This window comes from Pistacia vera, unplaced genomic scaffold, assembly GCF_008641045.1.
Source record: "Pistacia vera cultivar Batoury unplaced genomic scaffold, PisVer_v2 Contig121, whole genome shotgun sequence".
Classification (NCBI taxonomy): Eukaryota; Viridiplantae; Streptophyta; class Magnoliopsida; order Sapindales; family Anacardiaceae; genus Pistacia; species Pistacia vera.
In genome coordinates, this window is record NW_022195260.1 from 663,238 (window position 1) to 676,042 (window position 12,805).

The 12,805-nt window shown below is 37.3% G+C and overlaps 1 protein-coding gene across 1 annotated transcript; it reads left to right on the plus strand.

Annotated features, from left to right (window-relative positions):
* Positions 1 to 2,171: 2,171 nt before the first annotated feature.
* On the plus strand, positions 2,172 to 2,894 carry LOC116113295. Its single transcript, XM_031399442.1, has one exon. The coding sequence runs from the start codon at positions 2,172 to 2,174 to the stop codon at positions 2,892 to 2,894; it is 723 nt and encodes a 240-aa protein (XP_031255302.1).
* Positions 2,895 to 12,805: the final 9,911 nt, after the last annotated feature.

The following is a 12,805-nucleotide window of genomic DNA, read 5'->3' on the forward strand; positions in this document are numbered from 1 at the left end:
TTATCGGTGAAAAAAAAACAATTAAATACTTATAATCAAGCATCAAACATCAAGTCAATATAAACAAATATATTATTTAATGTTTTGCATTTAATTTTTAGGGTGTAATTGTAATTTTATAAGGGTTTATTTGTTTATTTTTTTAAAAGGGGGTAATTGATATTTTTTAGGGTTCCGGTTCCGGTTTCGGTTTCGATTTCGGTTTCGGTTCTGGTTCTTTTGATTTTGTCCGCCCACCCTTACCATTAGGGCTGGACCCTAATTCCCACCTTTAATATTAAACGATTTTATGTTAATTTAAGGGTGAGAACTTGGAATAAATGAAACTAGAGGTGGAAACTTGTCATTTCACCAATCTTTGGGGGGAACATGTCATTTGTTAATTATTAATTGTTACTCATCATCCACGAACTTAATCTACTAAATTAACCATAGAATATATACTCTCTTTGACACTTTAAATTGTGTTTATTGTTTAGGTTTTGATTAAATTAAACAAATAGAATAATTTAATATGTAATAATTTTTAATTTTCTAGACTTTGTTATAGCCGCCTATGCTGACTGATCATGAGAGTGTTAATTTTGAGATAGAAGATCTTTATTTTTTGTAGATGGTAAAATCTACGGTTACAGAATGAGATCTGATCCTATGAGGTTGAGGCCATTGACAATCCGTTAAACCTACACTCAAAGAAAACAACCGCGAAGCTTACGTAAAACACCGGTGTGGTGTCTACCGTAAGCACTCCAACCTTAACTCAATAAGGTTGAATAAGATTATTTAGTGAGGGCTAAGTGAATGAAGGGTTACCAGAAGTTTAGTCGGAGACTAGAACTATGACGTAGGTGTATAACTCTTAGGAGCAAGAGCTTAGGAGCTAATAGGTGGTATTGAGATTGAATGCCTAATGAGAGGCAAGACCTCTCTTTATATAGTGGTCATAGGATATTCGAATCCTAGTAGGACTTTGAATCCATGTAGGCAGAGTTCTTATAAATAGGAAAAAACCTGATTTACTTGCCTTAGTAGGATTGAGTGAATTAGGATAAAACCCAAATGGGAAGTAGGTGTACTTAGGGTTTTAGTGGGATTCTGAACCCTTGGCGGTTACCACGGACTAAGGGGTTTGGCCCAAGGTAGGCCAATAGTGATGCCCAATATGAAGAGAGGCTAGGCTTAGGCCAAAGGTCTGACCCATGACATGAACTTTGACATAGGCCCAACCGGAATTGGGCCGTGACCTTAGGCCTACATAATAGATGTTATTTGTTTGTACCTGATAAGGTCCAAGACGATTTTTGGCCCATACATATTATTAAATTATATTCCTATTTTAGACTTTCACGAAGGAAAGAGACATGAAAATTGTTAAGGAATAAAATCATTTTGATTTTATTTCCTTATTATCATGATCATTATAATATTATCTTTCCTTATATTTTTTATTAACTTCATGATTAGGATGATTGTATTTCCTTATAGTTTTGATTAATTTCATTATTAGGATGATTATATTTCCTTGTATAGAATATGTTGAACCTATATATTGTACACTTTTATTAATATTGAATACACAATCATTTATACAATTCTTCACGATATCAAAGTAGTAATTACTCTTAGGTCCTAATTCTCTGAAAGCTAACAGTTTCCCTCCTGCAATAGGATTTTATCTTTTTCTTCTCAAAGCCACCTCCCCTTAACTTTGCGATCTTGCAAAGTCACCCATGCAATTTTTTTTCCAGATCACACTGCCCAGCTTCCTCGACTCTGGCGACTGTTCAGCTTCCTCGGCCTCGGTGACGACTCTGTCCTCTTCTCCAGTCATCTTCTGATCAGCACCAGCCACTATTCTCTTCTTCTCTATTGTCTTATCCGTGATTTTTTTTGCAGATTTGCTTGCTCTTCTCAACCGCCACAATTTGCGTTTCTCCGGCAATCGTTTGTACTCTCTAGCCATGCTCCAGTAGCACTCTACTTGTGCTCTAGCAATGCTTTAGCCGATTTCTTGTTTTGCCTTCTTGAAGCCTTTTTTTTTTCTCATGGCAGATTCATCAAAGTCCACCACTTCAACCGTGACTACCAACACTTCTGGTGTCCTCTTCTCGGTCAACTCTACTTCCTCAGTTGTTTAGCTGACAATCTCCCTACCATCCTTCTCCCTCTCCATGGGCAGTTTCCTTTACCCACCACCACACCAGCAAGTTCCTCTTACTCAGGTGCTCACTTCTACAATTAGCTTATCTCACTCGTTGACACTTATTTCACCCCAACCACAGCCTATGTTATTGCCACCCTTGCCTACCACAATCAACATCGGAAGCTACTTTTCTTATCTCATGAAGTGTGATACGTATCGCGCCTGGAAGTCCCAGTTTCTTGATGTCCTTGCTATCCACGACATACAACATGTCATTGTTGGTGATGCCTGTCCCCCTACACCCTTCCTCTCCAATGACACTACAAACCCAGCTCATTCCCATTGGTTACGAACCGAAAGATTGGTTCTAACATGGATCAAGTCTACCGTTTCACCTTCTATTGTCCAGAATCTTTTACTACCATGTACCACTGCTGTCGAAGCTTGGATCATACTTGACCATCACTTGAATCCTCTGTCTGGTGTTCATCTTCGTTCTACTCATGATCGACTGCGCAATCTCCGAAAGGCCACTACCCAATCAATGACTTATTATCTTATTGATGCTAAATCTGTGTTTGATTCCCTTTCTGCAGTAGGTTTTCCAATTCCAGAATCTGACTTTGTGGAATATATTGTTGATGGCCTCAGTCCAGAATATCAAGGGTTCATTACCACTCTCTATCTTCGGCCTTCTACTACCTTTGATGAATTGTTTGATCTTCTAGTTCAAGAAGAGCGGCTTCAATAGAAAAACTCAAGTTTGTCCACTCAGGCTGTGGCCATGGTTGTTAACCGCACTTTCTCATAGTCATATGGGTCCTCTAGCTCTTCCTCCAACCGGCACAACTACTGTTCTCACAATTGGGGCAATCGCGGGTGAGGCCGTAGTGCTCAAAATAATCAGTCACGCCAGCCGCCTTCGCCTTCTTTCTAGCCTCCTCTACTGCCTCTCCAGCTGGTGTTCTTCTATAGGGTGCTTGTTAGATTTGTGACAAACATGGGCATTCTGCTCGTGTTTGTCCCCAGCGTGGCAACTTTGCATATTCCGCAGAGACTTTTGCTACACCTTTTGCTGCTATGTCTGTGTGTGACCCCTCTGACTCCAATTGGATTTTTGATTCTGAAGCCACACATCACATGACACCCAATGCTACTACCCTGTCCTCTCTTCAGCCTCATAATGGTATGTCTTCTGTTCTAGTTTGGAATGGTCAGCCCTTGTCTATTACTCATAAGGGTGATGTATGTCTGTATGAGTCTCATAATTCTAGAATTATTTTGTCTGATGCTTTGTGTGTTCCATCTCTTCGTAAGAATTTATTGTCTATTCATAAACTTCCATTAGATACTAATTATGTTTGCATTATTGATTCGTCTGCCTTTGTTATCAAGGCAAAATGGACAGGTCAGATTCTTCTCTCTAGTCGCAGCAGTAATAGGTTATACTAATTATCGTCTCCTATTATCATTGCTCTTTCATCTGTTTGTGTATCGTCTGATGTCTGGCATCGTCGTCTTGGACACCCTTCCCCTACTGTGCTCGAGACTATGCTTGCCTCTGTGTCCAGTCCAGTTCAGGATCTCTCTACCGAGTGTCCAGTATGTCCTCTTGGTAAAGGCTATCGTCTTCCCTTTAGCAAATGGACATACACAGCTAAATCTCATCTCAAGCTCCTTCATCTTGATGTATAGGGTCCTGCTCCAGTCGCGTCATTGTCTTCTTTTAAATACTACTTATCTACTGTTGACGATTATAGTTGGTATATTTCGTTTTTTCCTATGTTTAAAAAATCTGATGTCACTGAGATTTTTCGTAAATTTAAATTAATGGTTAAAAACCTACTTTCATGTTCTATTAAATTTGTGCATTTTGATGGTGGTGGTGAATTTGATAATAAATTGTTTCGTTCACTTCTTGAGTCTCATGTTATTACCCATCAACTGTCATGTCTTTACACTCCTGCCCAAAATGGTGTCGTTGAGCAGAAACACCGTGACATAGTGGAAAAAAGACACTGCCTTTTATTACAATCTAACTTTCCACCATCCTTTTGGGTGGAGGCCTTTTCTACTATCGTCTTTCTGATTAACAGGTTGCCTACACCTATGCTCAAGCATCGCTATCCTTTTGAGGTTCTTTTTCAGCGATCTCGTGACTATAGCTTCTTGTGGACTTTTGGTTGTGCCTGTTATCCATTGCTCACTCTGAATATTGCTCACAAACTAGTCCTATGCTCTGCTTTCTGTATTTTTATGGGGTATGACTTGTCACATCGTGGGTATCGGTGCCTCCATATTCCTAGTGGCCGTGTGTACATTTCTCGACATGTGGTGTTTCATGAGACAACATTTCCTGGTTATGTCACTATTGCCACTTCAACACCACCTCATTCGAATTTTCAGCCTTTATTTGTTCCATGCACAGTGCTTCAGCTTTTCGATGCTCTTGGATCTGGGCTTGCCTCTTCGTCTACACCAGCCATGCCACCATCATCTACAACTATAGATCAATCTTTCAATTTAGTTCCATCCAACTCCACTGGTCTTCCTTAGTCTTCATCAGCTAGTACTCGTTCTTCTTCCATCAAGGATTTCCAATCGTCTCCCTTGACGCCTGCAGATTCTATGCCTCCCTATTCTACAACACCACCAGCACCAATCCGTCAACGGTATTGTAGTCTATAGCCTCCTCACCTCATGTGCTTCCACATTCTCTTACTGCAGAGACACTAGATCCTATGTTACATGAACCGACATCCTTCAAGTAAGCACAATCTGTCTCTCATTAGCGTTAGGCAATGTGTGAAGAATATAATGCCCTTCTACGGAATAATGCTTGGTTTATTGTTCCACCTAGTCCTCATCAGAATCTTGTTGGTTGTCGTTGGGTGTACAAAGTTAAACCTCGAGCTGATGGGTCTATTGAATGATACAAGGCTCGTCTAGTTGCGAATGGTTTTTATCAGCAACTTGGTGTGGATTTTGGTGATACTTTTAGTCTTATTGTTAAGCCTATCATTATTCGCACTGTTCTTGCTCTTGCCACAAGGCATGGTTGGCTGCTTCGCCAACTTGATGTCAAGAAAGCATTTCAACAAGGTTATCTCACTGAAGAAGTATTCATGGAGCAACCTCTTGGTTTCATTGATTCACAGCGACCCTCTCATGTTTGTTTACTTATTAAAGCTATCTATGGTCTTAAGCAGGCTCCTCGTGCATGGTACCATCGTCTATACTCCTTTTTTATTGATATTGGATTTACCAATAGCCACTCTGACTCCTCTTTCTTCATCCGTCGAACATCAGGATCTGTTGTGATTCTTCTTATCTATGTGGATGATCTGATTGTCACTGGATTAGACCCCTCTATTGTCATAGATTGTGTCTCTTCATTATATTCTGCATTTGCCTGTCGGGACTTGGGCTCTGTTGGCTTCTTTCTTGGCATGGAAGTTGTTCAGGATAATACTATTTTGTATCTGTCTCAACGACGTTATGTGGTAGACTTACTTAGACACTTCCAACTTGATTCTTGTGCTCCATGTGCTATACCCTTTAGCTCCTCCAAAGCATCACAGTCCTCAGATGATGATCATTTTCCTGATATGACCCTTCATCGCAATATGGTTGGTGGTCTTCAATATCTCACACTCACCAGGTCGGACATTGCCTTTGCTGTAAATTAGGTTGCTCAAAGATTGTCTGCTCCCACTCAATGTGATATGCATTCTGTCAAGCGAATTTTTTTGTATCTTAAGGGCACACTATTTCGTGGTCTCACTTTTCAGTGTGACCCTAGCGTTCATCATCTTGCCTATTCTGATGATGATTGGGTTGCTAATGTAGCTACTCGTCGTTCTATTTCTAGCGGTTGTGTTTTTCTTGGTTGCAATCTGATATCTTGGACTGTTAAGAAGCAATCTGTTGTGTCTCACTCTAGTGCTGAATCTAAGGATCGTGCTCTTGCTCATGATACTGCTGATGTTTGGTGGTTTTGTTATTTACTGAGTGAGCTTGGCATTCCCTTGTATTCTTCCTTACTGCTTCTTTATGACAATCAATCCAGTCTACATAAGGCAACTAATTCTGTCTTTCATGCTTGCACTCGACATATCGATATTGACCTACACTTCATTCGTGAGTTAGTTGCTTGCGGGGCCCTTCGTTTTCGACATGTCCCCACTGCCTCTCAGCTTGTGGATATATTCACCAAATGCCTATCTCGTGAGCGATTTCAGTCGCTTTGACTTCAATTACAACTTCGAGATCTACCACTTCAATTGTGGGGGAGTATTAAGGAATAAAAACATTTTGATTTTATTTTCTTATTATCATGATTATTCTAATATTATCTTTCCTTATATTTTTTATTAACTTCATTATTAGGATGATCGTATTTCCTTATAGTTTTGATTAATTTCATTATTAGGATGATTGTATTTCCTTGTATAGAATATATTGAACTTGTATAGAATATGTTGAACCTATATATTGTACACTTTTATTAATATTGAATACACAGTCATTTATACAATTCTTCAAAAACACCCTCTTGTCTCTTCAAATTAACCAATCAAGTTTATAATCCTTAATTTACTTGCAAGTTGCAACAAACCTCTTTCTTCTTCTTTTTCTTCTTTTTAAATTTGTTTGGAGTTTACTTTTCTTCTGAAGCAGATAGAATTAAAGAGAGAATTTGTTTTCACTAGCGACTAAAGCCTGAATATCAGTTTGATAAAATATATGTCAATAGCTTTGTTATCAACGAATATGATCCTCATATTTATCCATTAAACAGTAGCATCATTATCAACTTATCATAGGAAACTTCATGGACATCTACCCTGTAAAATAAGAGCTAGTACACAGCAAAAAAAAAAAAGGGGGGGGATTTTAGACTTCCCGAAAAGTCTGTAAATAAATCTATGATGAAATGCCTTCTTTAATTTAATGGCATTCACTTTTGACATATAAAGAAACAATAGTCTCAATTTTCATCAAATACTTAAACCATCAATAGGTTTACATGTAATTGTAAATCACAATATAATTGAACCGCATTATTTGTATAAATGACACTCAATACATTAAAACAATAGATCCCAAATACAAGAAAATGACTGATAACATAACAGACAACATTGTCACAGATGGTGGAATGCGGCATGTGTCCTTCCTCATAACCATCCCTTCAATGATTGCATAACCAATAATCAATATATAAAATGAGAGTAAAACTTATGCAAACATCTTCTCCCAATCTCCAGTAATGATCATTCTAAGAACTCCCCAAAAGAAAGCTACAATGTTCAAAATAGTCAAGGTAACCAATGGAGCAAGGAACATGGTTGAAGTCTGGAGATCAAATATGCCCATGAGGTATCGCTTAGCTTGTTCATCATCATCAGCTTTGTTCGTGGGCACAAAACTAGCTTCTGACAATCCAAGCTTCGACATTATGGCACTTAAAGTTCCATAGAAATAACATGTAACCCTTTTTATCATCTATATCCTTTGTTCATTTCTCCATATCCTGATTGATCCTCCCGTTTTAAGAACCTCATATAAATGTTTAGATAATGATGATAGAAAGATGAATAAGGATATGTAAAATTTGGAGTTCGAAACCTGTGAGTCAAAAACAAATGAAGTATCAGCGGAATATCCAATAGAAATAAACATAGGGAAGAAGAAGAAATGATAGAATGAGAAAGGAAGGGTGTTACCTCTAGGAACAAAGGGATGCCATTGAGGAGGCAAAGTTGAGGAATAGTGGCAAAACACTAGAGAAGGAAGAAGTAAATGAAGAAAGATACAATGTAGGAGATAAAACTGTAACGGATAGATTGTAGATTGCAGAATAGTTTGAAACTTTAAATTTTGTATATAAGTTTAAACAAATCAATGAGTTGTTTTTTTTATTTGGTCTTCCTTAAGAATAGGAGTCTATCATTTATCCTGATCTTTAGGTGTGAGTTGTTATACATTTGTAATATTTATATGGTTCAATACTAATGAGAAAGTGCAGAAGAATCACAAACTCAACTCCTTTATGGTATCAAAGCAGTAATTTTTTTTTCTTTTCCTTTTGTTTCTCTCTACACCTACCATTATGACGACCCTCAATTCCTTTGTTCTAGTAACATCAAACCCATCCATTCACAACACCAATGAGCCAAATAAGACTTTAATCAGCATTAATGCTGCTGCTCAAGCCCTTCTCAAACTCATGGGTAATAATTATGTCCCCTAGAAGCTTCAATTTCAAACTCTTTTCATTGGTTATGATCTCCTCGGTTTCATTGATGGCTCCAAACCATGTCCACCACAGACTCTAACTATGACCAATGTCACAACACCAAATCCTACCTATAATATGTGGACTCAGCAAGATAAACTAATCTTCAACGCACTTATAGGCTCTCTCTCCTACAATTATCTCATTCATTGCTAGTGCCAACATGTCTCGTGAAGCTTAGACTATTCTTGCTAATACATATGCCAAACCATCTCGTGGTCGCATCAAACAAGTCAAGAACCTTCTCAAAAATCCAACCAAAGGAATTATGAATGTCACTGAATATCTTCATTCTATCAAAGCCCATGCAGATGAACTGGCCATACTAGGAGCACCAATGGATGAAGAAGATATTACAGAGAAGATTTTGGATGGACTAGGAGATGACTACAAAGAGCTTGTACGTGTTGTTCAAGCTCGTGACACCTCCATCACCTTTGATGAGCTCCATGAGAAACTTTTATCCTTTGAAGCATCTCTTCCAACCAACTCCAAATCTGAGGCACATCTCCCAATCACTGTTAATCTTGCAAACAGAACAAAGCAAGCCCAATAACAACAACAATAATTGGTGTCCAATTAATTCATCCCCTACAGGTAACACAGGCTGGCGCGCATATCCAAACAACACTAACCGACCTCCCATGACCACCAATTCGAAAGCTCCACCTCACAACAACTGCCCTCCACCACGTCCATATCAAGGATTTTGCCAAATCTTTAGAGTTCAAGGTCCACAATCAAGCGTTGTCCATCGTTTCAGCTTTTACTAATCCAGCCATCTAATCCAAAAGCTCTTGTTAGTGTATGCCCTAGGAACCAATCGTGTCGTTGGTTCCAAGGCATTATGTTTTGTATATATATGTTAATGTATATATTTTGTATATACATTTTATCTTATCAATAGAAGAAAGTGTTCTTATTTCACATGTGGTTTATTGCTTTATTTATATATATGTATTACATGTGAAATATCCGGATGATACAACTCTTCAGAAGATCAAAATCATCAAAGTATTCCCTACATGGGTAATATTAATTGGGCAATAATATTACGTAGTAGGCATGTTGAATGCCTCCGTAGAATATCATGTGATGATATTAGTGTGGGTGATTATAAAAGTTATATCACCAGGGCATTAACATGGATACACGGTTCGTGAACTGTTTATCGAATATGCTCATTTATGATGAATCACATGGACATTTAAAATGTAGTCAATGATTTATCATAAAATCGTACTAGTGTATTATTAATCCTTAGACTTGAGATATCATGGTTGGATTTTGCATAAACGCATATGGTTCATATGGTGAATAAACACGAGACTAATTATGTCATGTGCTAATAAGCCGATTTGGCCATGTGTTGTTTATGTGTGAGGACAAGTGATAGTCAAGATGGGATCTGTTGACTTGGTATAGATTGATATCAAGTTCCTCGAAAAATGTCAAGATACATTAGAAAAGGGAAATCTCCGGCCAAGGTATATAAAATATTACTTGAAAGGTTGTTTCATGGTGACACGTTCCATATGTATTGATTGTCAATTTGATATAAAATCAAGATAAAGATTTTGACATACCATGAACCCATTTTTAATTGGGATTAGACAATAGAAGAATTTGATTATACAACGCGTATGATTATAAAAGGGTTTGTTGGAGTATATCTTCATTGTGACTTAAGGGCTATGGAGCATTGCTAGATGCCTACCATAATGTCTACCATAATCGGTGGGAGTTTTGTTCATAAAGATTTATGACAAAACATATCGAAGTAGACTATGATATTGGGCCCATGGCTAGGCCACAGTGAACCTAAGAGGTCACACATAAAAACTAAGGAAAATAGAGAAATAGCCAAAGAGAGTTGATTATCTAAGGTTGGCTAGCACCTACCAAGGGTAATAAAGTTATTTATATCATTATCATTGAATTAGATTCAATGGAAGGTTATATTAGTTATTATGAATAATTTAAGAGTTAAATTGCTAATTGGAATTCAATGGATTTTATATTCATAATTAATCATTTTCTTTATATTAAATTGGATTTAATAATGGGTTGTAATTGTAAACATATGAACAATTTAAGGGTTAAATTGTTACACATAACAATTTAAGAGTTAAATTGTTAATTGTGATTAAATGTTAATCCAATGTTATTATTTAAAGAAGTTTAACAACTTCATAATAATTATGGAATTATTTACAACTTCAAAAATAATTATGGAATTGTTTAAGGAAGTCCAAAACAATTATTGAATTCTTTACAAGGCTACATATATAAAGAAAATGATATATCAATTTTAGGGTAGAGATAAAAATTTCTAAGAACTTCAAATGTCTCTCTTGGCCTAATTCTTCTTTTACCTTAGTGTGGATACTCTTTTGTTTAATTTCTCTTGAAATTAAAAGTCTCCAAGGTTGCTAAGGACTTGAGGTAACAAGTTATACCTTACTTGTTTTCAATTTGATTGAATTTTTTTTTTTGCAAAATATGAATATATATGTTATAGTATCACATGCATCATTCTCCATGTATTCCATCTTTCAGCTCCGCCATCCTCTACCTCGACAACATATTGGCAACCACAAGCTTACCATGCTGTACACATCCCCTCCAACAATTCAACTTGGCTACTAGACAGCGGAGCTTCTCACCATGTCACTACGAACTTGAGCAACCTATCTTTTCATGCACCTTATACTGGCTTCGATGACGTTATGATTGTTGATGACACAAATCTCTCCATCTCTCATATCTTCCCAACAACCTACTAAAACACAAAACTAAATCCGCACCAACACCACATGACTACCCGAGCAAAAAATAACATCACCAAACCAATAAAAAAACTCAACCTGCACACCACAAAAATCTCTACACAAAATTTCGACCCTACATCCATATCACAAGCTCTCAAAGATCCTCATTGGCGTCAAGCTATGTCTAAAGAGTATGATGTTATTGTCTGTAATGGAACATGGGAGCTAGTTCCACCAAATGGTATCACAAATTTATGTTGTTGTAAATGGATTTATCGTATTGAAAGACATTTTGACGATTCTGTTGATAGGTTTAAAGCTCACCTTGTGGCCAAAGGCTTTCATCAAAGGTCGGGTGTGGATTACCATGAAACTTTTAGTCTTGTTATTAAGCCTACAACAGTAAGACTTGTGCTTAGCATTGCAGTGAGTAATGGATGGTCACTTCGACAATTGGATGTCAATAATGCGTTTCTTCATGGCAGGCATTATGAAAATGTTTTTATGGCTCAACCTCTTGGCTTTGTAGATTCTGATCATCCAACATACGTATGCAAACTACACAAAGCTATCTATTGTCTCAAGCAAGGTCCTTGGGCTTGGTATCATGAATTGCGCCAATTTCTTCTAGCCACCAGATTCAAGAATTCACACTCAGATACGTCTCTCTTTATTCTCAACAATGGCCATCATATTCTGCATCTCCTAGTATGTGTAGATGACATTATCCTAACTAGGAACAATGATGCCCTTGTATCTCAATTTGTTGATTGTCTTGCACAATACTTCTCTCTAAAAGATCTTGGCTCATTATCTTACTTTCTTGGCATTGAAGTTCTCTCACATTGTCATGGCATTTTGCTCTCACAACGGAGATATATCCAAGACTTGCTTAAATGGACAAATACGGAGGATGCCAAACCTGTTCTTACTCCATTGCCAACTAGTTCATCAACATTCTCCTCTGCATCTGGCTCTTCTCTATCTGATCCTACTCAATTGTTGGTAGCCTACAATACCTCTCTCTTACTCGTCTTGATATCTCTTTTGTAGTTAATAGAATGTCTCAATTTACGCACAACCCAACCACAGAGCTTTGGGTGCTTGTTAAGCACATTTTGCGGTATCTTTGTGGCATTTTGGACAAAGGACTTCTTCTCTACCGTGCCTCTAATTTCATTTAAATTTGATGCATCAATGTGTAAATTTATGAGAGACACATAGAATGTGTGTACTTACAAGGGTGTTGAGAGCTCCTACTTTGAAACGATAAGGAAAGGATGGTCTTCTTTCACGTGAGACATAGACAAGGCCAGGCATCTTGGTTTGCTCATCTTTGTACTCCATATTATCCTTTCTATTGTCATGTATTATTATCCACGAAAAAAAAAAAAAAAAATCAGCCCATGTATTATCCATTCTTTCAACTATAGTGACATCCCTTGTCCACAAGCAATTTGTTATTTATTCTCCATTAGAACCCTAATATAATAAAGACTGGTTCAAATTTGACTTTTTTTTTCTTTTTTTTTTTAATGAAATAGTTGATATCTTTATTTCAAATAATTTCTTCACTGCCCTATTCCTTTT

Excerpts from the sequence above, each read along its gene's own strand:
- LOC116113295 (XM_031399442.1), top strand. The coding sequence starts at position 2,172 with ATGGGCAGTTTCCTTTACCCACCACCACACCAGCAAGTTCCTCTTACT.